The 16,431-nt window shown below is 36.7% G+C and overlaps 1 protein-coding gene across 1 annotated transcript in view; it reads right to left on the bottom strand.

The window, feature by feature from the left end:
• The window catches only part of LOC110109483 (nuclear pore complex protein NUP93A), a 40,429-nt gene that overhangs the window by 19,875 nt on the left and 4,123 nt on the right, over nt 1-16,431 (bottom strand). Inside the window, exons 7-13 of the mRNA XM_020840569.2 lie at nt 14,167-14,262; nt 13,922-14,056; nt 4,098-4,151; nt 3,915-3,998; nt 2,762-2,848; nt 1,761-2,663; nt 460-641 (exon numbers count right to left, since the gene is read on the bottom strand). Of these exons, the coding sequence (XP_020696228.1) occupies nt 460-641; nt 1,761-2,663; nt 2,762-2,848; nt 3,915-3,998; nt 4,098-4,151; nt 13,922-14,056; nt 14,167-14,262 (1,541 nt within the window). The remainder of the gene's footprint in view (nt 1-459; nt 642-1,760; nt 2,664-2,761; nt 2,849-3,914; nt 3,999-4,097; nt 4,152-13,921; nt 14,057-14,166; nt 14,263-16,431) is intronic.

The following is a 16,431-nucleotide window of genomic DNA, read 5'->3' as shown; positions in this document are numbered from 1 at the left end:
GGTAAACTTTAATAAAAAAGTAAATAAATCGAGTGAGGCAAACGCCTTACGCCAGTAAAGTGAGGCGCGCCTCAAGGCGGACTTCAGCCAAGCTGAGGCGCAAGCCTCATAAAAAAGCATTAGGCGTAAGCCTCGAGACATTTTTTTTACTGGAATCGCGCTGAGGCGGGGCTCAAGTTGAGTCTCGTATTGTGCAATTTCAAACAATGCTGAAGAACAATTGTGCAACTTGATGGGAATGCTATGGATTAATTTTGTGATTAGCCGCTAGTAAGAAGCACACAATTATGAGTGGACACTAGGGTTAAAGGCCATGGATGAGAAGAGACCCACAACATTTGAGGATTAATTGTGTCTAAAAAGCATATGAGGCAAGTGGTTTGGCAAGAAAATAGAAATTCAGTCACTACGAGTAACGAATAAGTAAATATAATATCAGAAAACAATTGTGAGAAAAACCTAGCATCTGCCGAGTATTTGACAGTCTCCAATATGTCATTCCCAGATTGAATAAGACTTGCAACCCGGCTATCGCCATCCAATCGGCCACGCAACATAGCATAGATAGCATCAGAAAGACATTTATTTATTGTTGATAGTGCCCTTGCAAAGGCTCCAACTCTCTTGTGTATTTCCACTGACTGCACGTTAAGCAGGTAAAGCAAAAAAAAGGCTTAGACTTAAACATAACCGTAGTAGAGCAATTATAGTAATATCAATACAAAGGTTCACCAATAGAGGAATGAAAACTAGAGAAAAAGGTCTGAAAGCAAGATTAGTATATGAACATAGCTAAAGCATGGGCCTAAAAACATAAAAGAGTGATAAATGAGCACTAAATTCCAAGGAAACTTTTCATCCAAACAAAGATAAGCGCATATGAGCTTTGAACAATTTTATTATGAGAAATTCTATTCCAAAGTAAATGTTTTCTCCCCAGAAGAAAATACGTTCTGAAGTAAATCCAGACAAATTTAACCATTATTCAAGTTGCACAAACCTTTGAAAGAATGGAAAAAGAGAATCCTCATTACGTAAAAGAACCTCTGGAAAATTAAAAAGGAAAACGAGCTTAAAATTGATCATTTTTTCAAGAATTAAGAATGATAAGTTAGTTTAAATTCCTTTGAAAACAGAAGGCAGTCCTTTGTGGTGCTATTGTACTATGGAATGGAACATGTTTCTAAGAAAATCAAACGACGGAAGGAATAAAATAGTTCATTGATTTTAAAAAAATAGTCGAAGGTAAATGCAAAGTCACTTTAATATCATTTGAACAATAAAATCAAAAAGAAAGCAACCCCTCGAGCAAAATGGTGGCAACAAAAACAAGTTTTTCAAAGCTGTTAAAATAACAATCATACACAGGATCAAGTTTTCATCTTTGAGTTCATAATAGCATCATCATAACTATTAATGCAACCTTAAGTTTACAGTAAGCCTCAGCTAAAATCCACATACATTTTTCAATGCAATATCTAACAACTGTTTTTAATATCTCCATGAATAATATCACCGAAAATTACCATACTACCAGCCATCTAAATTTGTCCAGCAGAACTAATGCGATTTCCATAAGCAATGAGATGAAGCAATAGAATGTATGCAAAAAGTTGCACTAATATTAACTAAAGCCCGGTAAAAACATGAACGGCCGGTTTGAAAGCTATTTCTAACATAATGCACTTTCAAAATAAAATGTCCACATCAACAAATCACTTGCATATAATCACGAAGAAAGAGAAAGCAACAGGGTATACTTTTTCATAGAGCCCAGCTTCTTGAGACTGAGCCGCAGCATCAAGTAGAAATTGTTCTCGAGTTTTCCAATCCATAAAGTATTTTCCCAGTTCACCCTCTTCCCCTGTTCCCCTGGGACCAAGCAAAAGTAAAATACCACCATCCCGAAGAAGGACCTCAGTTAGAAGTTGCATTAACATCAAGTTTCGCTGCCTCTGCTGATCTACACTTGCTCGTCCAATCCATGATAATTCTCCCCCACCCATAACAGCAGCAGCTTGAGCATAATATTCAACTGCTAATGACAAATTACCATGATGCAAGTATAATGAACCATATTGGCGTATAATACTGGCAACTTCGGCACAAGGATCCATTATACCGATCTTCTGAGTTATTCCAGCACCTTCAGATATACAACCTTTATCTGCTAAAACTATAGCAATATGAACAGCATCAATGTTATACCCTTCATCTCCAACTTCCTTGGACAAGTGTAGAATGGCTGGAAGTAACTGAATACTGAGAAGCAAAACATAAGGATAAACTAAGGGGTCTTTCCCATTTTTAGTGTAGTATGATGGTTCAAACTTGTTCAAATAACCTTGAAGGTCCTCCACACTATATGGCACCAAGCCATCACTAAGCACAACAGAGGATGACCCACTCGGAAAATCACGCACCGCAGACAGCTTGAACCACAAAAAATCCTCTATGGTATTGAAAAGATTTGGTAGATCTCTTAGTAATCTGTCAATCTGACGCTGACAACCAGAGATCATAGCATATAAAAGCAACTTTTTTCTGTCATATCCAGGTCGACCAACTCGATCACCCATCCTTAGCATTTTCTCACATTCTTCGGAAGCAGTGGAAGCGGTCTCTGGAGATACCATACCTCCAGTTGCAATCCACTCTGCAAGCTGAAAAAATGAAAAGAAAATTACTATTGATAAAAAAGAACATACCAATATGTAAAAAGTAAAAAATAAAAACAAAACTCCACAAAAGAGAATCCTACCTGAGGGGAAAATTGGTGGGAAACTCGAGATGATTGAGCGATGGTTCTTGCCTCATCATAATACCCAGTTCTCAAGCAAAAATAAATCTAGATTCACCAAGGCATAAAATATCATGACAAAGAAATAACAGGAATCGTGTATGCATTCTCAAAAAATGTTAACATTATGAGAACAAAAAAGTGAGTGAGGGAATCGGAGGGCATTTAGGGTTATGAAATTAAAAGGTTAAAGGGAAGACAAAAACTGTAAAAAAGGATATTCTGATAATGTTCTGTACCACGAAAAGATCACAAAATAATAAAATATATAAAACAAATGTTTATATTAAAAGTCAGTTAAAGTACATGGTTGAGTTGTAATAATGTCTATCATGAAGCTTAGGGACCTGTCTGTTCATCATCATTTGTCAGCAACACAAATTACATATAAGAAAAAATTAAGTAGCAACTTTAAGACGTACCATATATTCAAAATCATAGAAACGTTAAGTTATTGACTGCATTTCTAAGCAAATCACTATAAAACATAAAAGAGACATGTAATAATAACATTCCAACAATCATTAATAAGGCAATGTCATATCAATAAATGACAAGTTCAAAAACTTGCAGTCCTCATTGATCAAATTATAATTAATAACAAAAAACAGAACTATAATTCGAAATTAAAAGTTTATACTTTGTATAATCCTTGTGGAGAATGTATAGAAATCAGTTTAGAAAATGTAGCAAGTTTCAAAGATGGTATAATGTGTTTACTCCCCACCTTACTGCTTACTGCATGTTCCAAGAAGCAACTTGCAAGGCAGCAGCAGCCAAGTTCAACGACGATTGCAGAAGGATTCAGAAAAAGGATGCTAAACACCTTTAAAAATATAATAGTAGATTATGCCGTTCATTTTAGTATAAGGGTGGAATCTTTTTTTTCCTCCAGTTGATGGTTCAAAATTGATCAGGCATCTTAATAATCCAAAGAAAAGACCAAATACAGGGAATCACGGTGAACAATTATTCACAAGTTTACATTAAATAAAAAAAAAACCGTTTGGAATAAAAACCCAAAACAAAAAGTAAATAATCATAAATTAGTGAAAAAAAAAAAACTTCTCACAAACAAAAGTGCAGCTGAAACAAATAAAACAGGAAGAAATACCTGTTGCCAAGTGGTGTCAACTGGGGGCTGCCTGCGAGCATCCCCTGCATCAAAGTCCAGCACCCCATGATCTCTTAACCTTACCTGGCAGCATGTTTGAATTAAGACAGAAATAAGGCTCAAAATTATTAAAACTACTATGGAGCACATTTAAGAAGAACAAGAGTTAGATTATGGGCTGACCCGAAGAAATGCTCGAATTTTCTGCAGATTGCCAACAGCCCCGCCTAGCGCAGCCTAAAACCAGTAATCTGAATTATCAAAAAGAACTACAAATGGTTCAAATTTCAGCAATCACTACATTATTTTAACAAAATGTGGCACCTTGAATGCAAGATAAAGATAACTAGACTTTAAAAACAATAATAATCCCTAAAACTTCTATTTATACCACTCGTGAAGGTGTACAATGAGAACTTGATCAAGCCAAGGAAAAATTGACAACGAAAAAAGCAAGAATCATACCAAAGAGAACAAAAAGATCAAACATTAATATATATATATATATATATAAAAGCAACTCTAACATGATTAGTTTAAGATTTCAATGGGTTATTGTGTTCCCCTTTTTGCTACATTGATATACCTCATGCAGCATTGAGTTGTGAAAAGCCTATATTAATTAAGGGTCTGTTTGGTGCAGCTTTTTAATTGTCTTGTTTTTCAGACTGTTGTCACGCATATATTTGGCAACTACTTTCTTGTGGTATTTCAGAAACTTTAGTGGCGGAATGCTATTTTTTTACAACCAAATTTGCTAGAGGGTGGTAGCTGTAAGAATGCTACAATCCTACTTTTATAAAAGAAATATTTATAATACCCATAACAACTTTAAAAAAAAATTGATTTCCACACAATAGCTCTACAACCATTTTATCAAAGCTACAATTTCCCCAAACAAATCCTAAATCCTTCATCAAAAACAATAACGAGTGCAAACATGCATAAAATTCTAAAGGACTTCCAACTAGAGCAAATCAACCAAGTCCCTTTAGTGTTCATTGGAGACAGACATTCAATCAGCCAAAAGAAGCTCTAGCATTAATTAGATCACCATGCAGCGAATTTTCTAAGGGAACAAAAGTGTACATGGGCTCCCTAGATGCTAGCCGTCAAGCACCCAAACTATATTGTGACTTGCTGATATGAGGGTAGTTTTTTTTTCACTATAACTATTTAAAAATGCTTGGATCTCAATCCTTAAAGTAAGTTGCATAGATATATTTGTTTTACAGAAATTTACATCATGTAAACTTAATTTCTATGTTCATTTAGGCTACAAATACTTTCAGTTTGACATCCCCCTAACCCACTCACATTCATTTTTTTATCATTTTATTATTATTAGTATAAGAGTAGTAGTATTCTGACTCATCATCAGATTAATTTACTATTTTTTTTTACGTAAAATTGAAGATGACAACCTAGCCCAATGGATTTTTTTTTATCTACCTTCCAAAATTATAAATGATACAACCTAGCCCAATAGATGGAACTCATTTCTCTTCATTTTGAAAATGAGTTTCAAGAATGAGAAGGTTGCATCCAGCTGCAACAAAACAAATACATGAAATCACTTATGAAAGTGAGATTCAATTACTTTCATATGCATACAAAACAAAAAAATTAATAAGTGTAAGGAAACTGGCATGCTAGACAACCAACTCAGTACTTGCTAAGGTATCTTTACATTGTTTTATTTAAATCATTGAACACCTGAAGTTTTTTTTTTGAAGTTATACATACAAACAAAGTAATATGAACCATTATTGTTAAACGTGTGAACAAAAGCACGATTTCAAAGAGAGATGCCACGATGCAAACTCACAAAGCCTGGCACCTATAGAAAAGTCGCCTAGCACTACAAAATGTGCACTTTAGCAATGTACCCACATTTTATGTAGTGGTAAAGCAGCATGATTCTTTTCTCTTTCATTGAACAAACAATCAGACTAACTTTACCAATCAACCTCTTGATATAACAAGCACTCATCTAATTTTATTCATATGACAATTTCAAGAGTTTCCTACCACCCTATGGAAACACCTTCCAGACAAAATGATAGGAAACAAGTGCAGAAATCACGAAAAAAAAGTGGCTGAAATTTGGAATTTCAGCAAGTACCAAGCAGAAATTGAAGAAATCCCTTGACAAATCAATAGAGAAATCTGATAATTGATGAAAAGTGAAAGAAAACAAACAAGATACAATAGATCTTCAGTTCGAGAGGAAGATCCAGCTCTCCAAATCTCTAGCCGGTGACTAGAGCCCAAGCGAACCTAGAGAACTCCTAAATTTAGAAAAACACAAGCATAACCCTAACCCGAAGATGAGAATAACTATTAAAAGCAAACAATACACAGTAAAAAGTCTAAACAGCCCTTTAAATTCAAATCCCCCGCTCATCGCCCCCCTCTTTCTCTCTCTTCCTTAACACATGGATCCCACCCCAAGAGGGGCGGAACCAAGCTTTCACTTGGTATAAAACTGGGCAGATCCCTTTGGGACTACTGAATCGGCGCCTCCTGGGTCAATCTAACAGTATCCTCCTCCCAAAGAACAACCTTGTCCGCAAGGTGGAAGGACAGAAAACGATGCTTCATCCGCTCATACGGCTCCCAAGTAGCATCGTACTCAGGTAGATTTTTCCACTTAATCAACACTTCCTTACTTCGCCCCTCCCCTTGTCGTACTCATATCAACTCCAATGATTCTAAAACCACCTCCAAATTCTCTGTCAGTGTCACTGGTAACTCTGCAATTGAAGTGTGATCCCCTACACCCCTATAGCTCTCCTCAACTATGACACATGGAATACTAGGTGTATGGTTGCGATTAGCGAGAGCTTCAGTCGATACGTCAGTGCTTTGATCCTCTCCACTGACTAATAAGGGCCAAATTACCTTGGAGCCAACTTCTCATTCCTCCTACTAGTCATTGTCCTCTGCTTATAGGGATGAAGCTTCAACTACAATCTATCCTCTACCTCAAACTGAATGTCTTTCTTGTGCTCATTAGCCTGCCTTTTCATAATCTGCTAAGCCCTCAACATATGTCTTTTCAATTCTTCTAGTATCCTATCCCGCTCTTCCAAACACATCTCCACTGAAAAGATTGATATGTTACTCAGCCCAAAGTGCACCAAGTGAGGTGGATCTCTGTCGTACAACACTTTGAAAGGAGTCATCTAGGACGTCAAATGGTACGAAGTGTTATACCAGTACTCCACCCACACCAGCCACTTAGCCCATAAGCGAGATGTCTCTAAAGCAAAGCATAATAGATATATCTCCAAGCTCTTGTTGATCATCTCCGTCGGCCCATCTGTCTGAGGGTGGTAAGCAGTGCTCCTCTTCAGCACAGTCCCCTGCAACCTGAACAACTCCCTCCAAAATTAACTGAGGAACACCTTGTCTCGATTGAACACTATAACTTCAGTATCCCGTGTAATATGCCCATCTCTCTAATGAAAGCCGACGCCACTGTTACTGTCGTGTAAGGATGTCATAGATGAATGAAATGAGCATATTTTCTTAGTCTAACCAGCACCACCAGAATAAATGTAAACCCCTCCAATCGAGGTAGTCTATCTATTAAATCCATAAAGACCTCTTCCCACACTCTGCCTGAAAGAGTAAAGGGCAATAGTAGCCCCCCTAGAGCCATAGACATATACTTGTTCCTCTGACAAACCACACGCCTAGCCACCATCTCCTCTATATCCTTATGCATCCCCTTCCAATATAATTCAGTAGTCAATCTCTTGTATGTCTTTTATACACTGGAGTGACCCCCAACAGTGCTCCCGTGAAACTCTTGTAGCAAGTGTGAAATATAAATTGAGATTCGTGGTAGCACAAACCTCCCATGGTATAGAAGTCTCTCACCATCTAAGGAATAGATAGGATGGTTATTCTCATCCTTCAGCAGATCCTCTCTGATCATTCTCAGCTCCTTTTCATGCGCACTTTCTTCATTAATAGCCCCCAATCTAATATTAGCGGTATTGAAATGCTTACTCCGGGAGCTCCCCCGTGCATATAAACAAGGAATCTGGCTTACTTCTAGCTCTCAAAATCACATCCAAGCAGCCTTGACAACCATCTCTGATGCTCCAAAGTCACCATAATCTGCTCTAGTAAGTACTTCAGGCTCTGCTAGTCGGTCCTAACGATGAAATATCGGCCACTCAAGTACGGTCGCCACTTCTGGATAGCCAATACAATGGTCATCAATTCCCTCTTATAAATTGACTTCAGTCTAGCTCTAGCTGCCAATACCTGGCTAAAGTAGGCTATGGGTCTGTGATTTTGCATGAGCACCGCCCCAATCTATATCCTGAGAAATCAATCTCCACCACAAACATCTGGCTAAAATCGGGTAGTGTTAGGACTGGAACCGTAGTTAAGACAATCTTCAATCTCTCAAAGGCCTAAGTAGCTGCCTCTCCCCACAAGAAACTGTTCATTCTTCAGCTGCTTTGTCAGAAGCCAAGCAATGGTGTTGTATCCCCTCACGAACCTTCTATTGTACCCCGTCAATCCTAAGAAACCTCTTAGTTCCCTTGGGCTGGGCTCCTAGGTAGAGGCCGGTCACCCCTTCCTGGGATACCACATGCCCCAAGTACTCCACACTCACTTATGCAAAACACAACACTTCTTCAGATTGGCCCTCAGCTAATACTCCTATAACACCTATAAGACCGCCCTTAGATGCTCCAAATGCTCCTCACTAGACTTGCTATATACCAAGATATCATCAAAGAAAATCAAAACAAACTTCCTGACGTAAGGTTGGAACACCTTGTTCATGAAGGACTGGAAGGTAGCAGGATCATTGGTGAGACCAAAAGGCATCACCAAGAACTCATGGTGTCTCTCATGTGTCCTGAAAGCTATCTTTGGAACACCTTCCTCTCTCATCAGGATCTGGTGATATCCAGGCTTCACCTTCTTGAATACCGATGCCCCACAAAACTTATCTAGAAGCTCATCTATCACTGGGATAGGAAACATGTCTAGCACAATCTCCTTATTCAGGGTCTAATAGTCCACACAAAATCTCTATCTTTCATCCTTCTTTTTAACCAGTAGAATTGGACTAGAAAAATGACTCACACTCGGCCTGATGATCCCAGTCTCCAACATCTCCCGGATCAGCTTCTCAATCTCATCATTATGGATTTGGAGGTAGCAATAAGGCTTGACACTGATCAGTGATACCCCATCCCTCAACATGATGGCATGCTCATGTCCCCTCTTGGTGGAAATCCCTGAGGTGGATGAAAAACCTCACGGAACTGATGTATAACCGGTTGTACTAAAAAAAAGGAATGTCCCCCCTTCCTCCCCTCTGATCTCCTCCAAGCTTTGTAGCTCCACTAGAAATCCTCCTCTCACTTTTTGTATGGCTCTTACCATGATTTTTAGTGACACCATGGCTTTGGAGAATCTTGTATCTCCCTTAATCACCATCAGCCCAAATGTCAGTATCCCCCAAGGTCTGCAATCATCTCATGCCCAGGATAACATCAGTGCTCTGCAGCTCCAATGGGAGAAATTCATTCACAGAAAAAAAAAAAAAAAAAACACATCCAAAGATATAGGTGTGAATGAAAAATCTATCTTCAGAAAAAACAAAGGGGAAAAACAACACTGCCATTATTATTTAATATGATTGGGAATAAAACCCTCAAATTATCATGAGTTATAAATCCATCTGCTGATAAGAGTTGAGGATACAAAAAAGGGATAAAGGAGCATAAAAGGGTCTTGTTAGAAAAGAGTTGGAGTACTTAAGTCAAATAGGTGGACTAATAATGGAGATAGATCGATAATTAACTTCACTACTAACTCCCGATCTACCATCTAACACTTACTTCGTGGAATTGCCTCTACATCCAAGTAATCAAAGATTGCAATGAAGTTTGTTGAACTCTTTGATGCACAAGCTAAAAATAATAGAGAAGGGAATTAACATAGAACAGTGCAATGGAAGCAAATAACATGATAAACTTTTGATAGCATACTGTTGAAAAGAGAAAAATCCGATCTATAAAAAAAAAAGAGGGTAAAGTGGATAAAAAGATAAAAGAAACTGCGAATATGTAGGAGGTATAGAATGAAAAAAATTAATTCTCAAAGAGGATGCCAAAGAAAAACCACATTTTAATTAATTCATTAATCATCTTGAATTAAAACCTAAGACCACTACATCTAATATAATATCCATAATTTTTTATAGAAAATCTAATTCTAACTTGATATATTCCCCTAAGTTGCAAAGAACTAAACAATAGAGAGTTGAAATATTATTGGAAGAAGAATTAGAGCTCAGCTAATACAATGTTAAGCTAGTGAAATCCATCCTGTGAGAAATCCATTCTAAAAAGTACAGATGGAATGGAAGGAAAATATTTATATGGGCGTGAATGGGAAATACATCCTAACAAAAACTAAAGGAAGAATAACACCATCATTATCAATAACATCGATGGAAAGCCCTAGCGATAAAAACTCAGATTTTGAAAAATATAATTAGAACTTAGAAGTCTACATACTTTCATACATAATGATTAAATAATCAAAATTAATCAAATAATTATAAAAAAAAACTAAAGAAAATCAGTTATGTCTCTTTTTTTCCCACTTGGCTTATAGTTGGGTAAAGTCAACCTGATGGGTTGGATCAGTCGAGTTAGGTAGGTCAATTAGTTAGGTTTGATAAGATCAAACTTGATTTGACCCAGAAGAAGGAAAAATCATGGTATCCAAAAGATTTACCAGGGTATTCAAAAATAACATTTCATCGAAAACTAATGTGTCAAGTGGGTATAATTCTAGAGCAAATGAAAAAAAAGTCGGTTTGCACCTTTGCAAAGATGGTTCAGCCTTCATAAGATGAAGATTATAAGATTGTTATGCCTTTTCTTAAATTTGAAGGGGAAGACAAAAAAATCTTTTTAAAGCAATAGCTTCCACTAGAAGATTAAAAAATAAATATTTTCAAAGCTTTAGCTTCCACTAGTTTTATAATTTTCGATTGCGGGGTGAAAGGTTAATATGAAATTGGAAGGAAGATTGGTTCCCTATATTTCTTTTATTAAGCCAAGATCCGGCATGCTGAAAAATGAAAATCACTCACAATCTGAAATTTTATAAGAAAGCGTTGACCAAACATAATTCAATAATGATAAGTTCACATTTAGAAACAAAAATCTGGTACATATCACACTTCATTAAATTCCAATCAAAAAAGTAAAACTAACAGCTAAATAATTTAAAGACAAGTGCAAAGAAATTGTTGACCAAACATAAAATTCAAGAATGATTAAGTTCACATATTGAAATGAAAATATAGTACATATAACACTTCATTAAATTCCAATCATACATACAAAACTAGAGACTCAATAATTTAAAGTACAATAAATGTAAAAACCATCTCAAAGTGAAGAACTAGGCCTCATATTGGTACCCCTCACCCCCACCCCAATTCTCTTTGTCATTGATGCATGTGTTGCACTAGAAGAGTACACATCCAACAAGCACGCGCAAAAAGAGAAAAAAATTAAAATTATATTTCAATATTCAATGTTCAATAACGTTTACATGACGAAGAGATCCTATTCGTAGCCTAGGATAAACTAGAGAAAATTTGACAGAATTTAATCAAAAACAGCAAGTTTCAATTCATCCCTCATGAATTCAAGAACTAGAAATACTCCCAAAAAAACAATAATTTAATTATAAGAACTCAACAAACTAAGAAAGAAAACAACATCAAAATGAAGTTAGGTGATGCTAACAAAGGTATCATTGGTAGAGGAACAGTAGCGTGAAGCAAAAGATAAAAAAAAGAATCGGGTTTCTAAGTGATGAGGACATCAACATGAGATTTTGGCGCGTCTATCAGAGGAGGCATCGGAGATCACCGACCACGATCAGGAGCCTTTATTTTTGATACATTTTATGTATTGTTTATTTTATATTTCAGTTTTTCCTATTTTACCCCTATGGGTAGTTAGCTTGATATTGTAGCCCCGAGGGTACTTTAGTTCTTTTCTTTTTGTCATGTTGAGGCCTATATATAAAGGCCCCCTCTATTGTATTTGGTTAATGATTTGATGAATAAAAATTTCTAGTTTTTGTCTTCTTCAATTTTGTGAGCTTTGAGAGAAGAAAGCAAACCCTATGTGAGAATGATTGCAATACTCATCAGTCTTTGGAAGAGTCCGAGAGCTTATCCTTCCCTTATCCCCCCTTACTTCCGACCACCTCCTCCACCTCCTCCCCCCGCCGGTTCCCTCTCCAACAAACCCCCATCCGCCAGCTTCACCCCATTCCCCCCCCCCTTCAAAACCGAGAGCCTCCCTTGTCGCCCTCCTATCGACCCAAGCCTCACCCATTTCCCCTCTAACCACCAGCCCACCCAAGCCCCTCCTAGCCGCCGGCCTTGCCAATTCTAAACCCTAGATTCCCCCTTTCAATTCCCCTCTTAATCACCTTCCTAAAATATTCTATTATTGATTAGGAAAGTTTCCTATTTGAGTTCAAATATTTATTTGAATTTCAAACCCTTTCCTTCTTAAAAAATCTATTATAGGAAATCCCATAATTATCTCAATTAGAAATTAAATCAAAGATTTGATTTCAATTACTAATTAAAATCAAGAGCCCACATATATTGAACCTAGACACTCACTCTCCCTCCTCATATAGACAGCCCCTCCCCCTTGCCTTTTCTCTCTCCAATTTAATCCCTAACCTCAATTAATATCCCAATAAATCCCTCCTAAGCCGCCAGCCCCCCATAACCCTATTTGGGATAGTTTTGAGTTCAAATTATTCCCTTTCCCTCTCTTTGGAAAATCTGAAATTAAATTCATATTTTCTAAATTGTTTCCTTCTACGTCCCTAGCCCAAAACCCAAGCCTAGATGCCCCCTCCCCTATTCAAATCTTCTCCACCAACCTGCCCCTCCCTCCCTTCTAAATCTTCCTTCACAAATCGTCGACCCTCTAAGGATCTCAAAGAGAAGTCTCCCGTATTCATGGATGGCCGATCCTGAAGTCGACCACAGTTTCGCGTACGATTCTCAAGGGAAAATCAGTATTCTTCAGTCGTCCTTCTTCGACCCCAACTGGGAGTTCAAGATTTTCTCGACGATTACGTCGACCGCATACTATTCCACCTAGCCGAGACTATCGACGAACAACGACCCTCCGGGCAGTGGCAACTCGTCGGACATCCACCTGTGTCCCCTTCTCCGGCTACCTTCTCGTGAATCAAGACTGTCGGTGTCCTATCTCTCTTGTTGGCGTCATTTGGATTGCTGAAAGTCTCTCTCCGCTAGAGCCCTTCATAGAGTGTGAGTGAGAGGAAACTTTAGGTGAAAGTTCTAAATATTAACATGTGGATTCTTATTACGTCATAATTAGTCTTAATGTATTTTTTCTAATAGTATTTTAATTGTTTTGTTCTCCTAACTTGTGACTGCATGTCAAAGCAAACTTCAATTGAAAATTCTTAAAGCTAATCATTGTGGTTTATTAATCATAAAGTGACAAGCTTTATAATAATTTTATTAAGTCCTAGTAATTCTGTTTGTGTCACATCACTAAGACTATAACAGGTGGAAGAATAGTGTAGCAGCACTATAGCATATACCAGAAAAGAGGCAATTGCAGATAAGAAAGGCAGTAGCTTGAAAAGCAATAGGGCAGTTGCACATCAGGATCTTTCAAGATACGCTAGAGCTTGACGGAAAAATGCTCAAGATACATCTAACAAAAACAGAAACACAAGCATAGGGATGAATTGTACATTCTATAATTCAGCTCGGCCATCAAAAGATCAAGTTAGTACTATGAGACCCAAAATAAGGTGCTTGCATAAAAGACTGAGACATAAATGTTGAATGGCAACACATAGAAGACTACAATCACATGTAAAAAATAAATGTTTATTTTGGTTTATTTTCTTTTATAAATCATATCAAATCTAACCTGTGCTGGGTGGCTCTGAATAGTATCCATAATGTACTTCTCATGACCCCATTCAAGATGGTGCCTTGCCCCAATTACCAAAGACATTTTTCTTGAAACATTTTGCTGAATTTTAAATCCCTCACCAACCAATTCCTGAATCATATTGAATCAACTTCATCAATGAGAACATCCATAAAAAATCGCAGATGCAATAGTCAAATTGATTCAGTGGTAGGCAATAGGCTATTATGGTTCATATATACCTGAATTAGGTGCCAGATTTTCTGCATAGTGACTGATTTTCCACCAGAACGATCTAGACCCAGACTCTCATAAGCATTCCTGAATGCTGTAGCAGGCTAACCATAAGAAAAAACAGTAATTAATGCAGGGAACTTAAATATGCCAAAAATATAACATTATCCACATATTAAGGCTTAAGAAATTGCTAACGTAACATAACCTATCAAACTCTACACTTGTGATTAATAGTTCTTACAGAACAAATAGAGCATCTATGCCTTTTTACAATTCAATGACAAGCAATAGTATTATAAACAGGATTCTGAAGTACTAACTATGAAATTACTCCCCTAGATACAGTAGAGTTTCCATGCATGGATGCCAGTGCCGAATACAAAGGTGCTAAGCATAATTATTGAGAAACTATTGCCAAAGTGCCAGGAAAAGGCAAATGCCAATTGCCAACTAATTACATACAAGCTTTGCAAACATTCCAACTGAAAAAGGTGAGCACCTTGGTAGTGCTTTTGATTAAGCATCACATGTTTGTGGTAAGATTCACTCTAATGTTAGGCAATTTGCTACAAACATATCCTTCAGAATTTTGCAATACAGGAGAAACATCAGATAAACAAATCCTAAGAACTCAACAAAAAATCAAGATGATTATGAAAACAATTAAAACATAATATGAGATTTTTAGAAAATATTTATCAATAGTGTACAATAATGTGCTCCATAGCCTAAGGTTTGGAATGTCGTAACCATCATGCTATTAAAGATCCAAAGAATGGATAGAATAAAAGCACAAGGTTTGGAGTATTGTACTCTCCAGGCTATTAATGATCTGGAATGAATAGAAAGATTGTGCACGCTATCTGCACGAGCATATTAATAGTGCATTAAGCACATGTCGAGCACAATTTTTTAGAGCTCAATCCAATCAACCAAGTCATGAACAGGGGTTCATGTCAATGCCTTAGGAGTAATAAAGAGAAAAGAAATAACTAAACACCACAAAATCCTTACCATGCCATCAAGAAAGTATCATCACCCAAAAGCAACTCCAAAGTATAACTGACCCTACCTGCATGTCTCCATGCGAGAGAGAAGCCTCAAAATGGAAAGCATGACTAATCCTACCCTAATGAATCCATTCTATTGTGTTTGAACAGGCAGTGATGTAGAAACTTCCTATGATGCAAGAAATTGGTTGCCTACAATATTGTCATGCAACAGCTATAAATAGAAATACTAAATAAAATGCAGTATTACCATCCAAACCCTTAATAGAAAATGCAAGCTTCCCTTCGTAACACCCAAATTTTTCAAAAAAAAAAAAAAGAGATAAAATTTCTCCCTAAAATTATACCCAGCTTTTCAAGCATCCCAAAATTTATAAGAATCATTATTATTAAATTTTGTCTCATTTCAAACATTTTGATATACGAATTCATCTACAAAAGACGTATCTATATCAAACTATGTAATTTCCTAAACCAACTGAAGTTTTTAAGTTTCATAATACTATAGCACTGAATTAATGCATTGTAGCAACGCCTTCTCTTGAGGTTTCCAACCTTTTCTCTGACATCAAGGACGGTGGGCTGAGGTGGTTTAGCTTTGGAAATGAAATTGAGAATAAATCATAATTAAAATATATAAATATACCTATAAATAACATATAAATCTACCCTAATCACCTACCCAATCCCAGTGGAAGAAACGTCATAAACATCAGACTGAATAAGAGCTTGAGGGGGGGAGCTACTGGCTGAACAAAGGTATTCATGTAGTGTGGCAAGTGTAGGAGAATAAAGAAAAGAAAAATAAAAATGAAGAAGAAGATGGAAGATAAGGAAAGTAGAAGATAGAAGATGAGGCAAGAAGAAGATAGAAGATGAGGCAAGAAGAAGAAAAAAGAAAGGTAAGAAATTTCAAAAAATTTCCCACCCGTCGATTTCAGTTCTTGTTGTAGGAAACAAAAGGGTTAAATGAGAGAAAAGCAATTTAATTTTTTTTACAAAAGATTGATGCATCAAAGAGAAAAATAATAAAATCCGTCACAATGAGTACTTGATTATTTCGGTCTTCTAATATAAGAGTCAAATAATTTCTAAGACTAAAATTTACACATTTTATGATTTCTCTAACTCATCACAAATTCATTTTTTGCGCATTCATCAAAGAGCTTAATGCATATTATGCATATATTCATGTCATATAATCACTGATTTATATGATTTCAATTAATTGCAAGTACAAGATTATTCAATTAAATAAGA

This window comes from Dendrobium catenatum, unplaced genomic scaffold, assembly GCF_001605985.2.
Source record: "Dendrobium catenatum unplaced genomic scaffold, ASM160598v2 fragScaff_scaffold_1644, whole genome shotgun sequence".
Lineage (NCBI taxonomy): Eukaryota > Viridiplantae > Streptophyta > Magnoliopsida > Asparagales > Orchidaceae > Dendrobium > Dendrobium catenatum.
The sequence above is the reverse complement of the archived record's forward strand: the minus strand, read 5'-3'. Positions and strand labels throughout refer to the sequence as shown.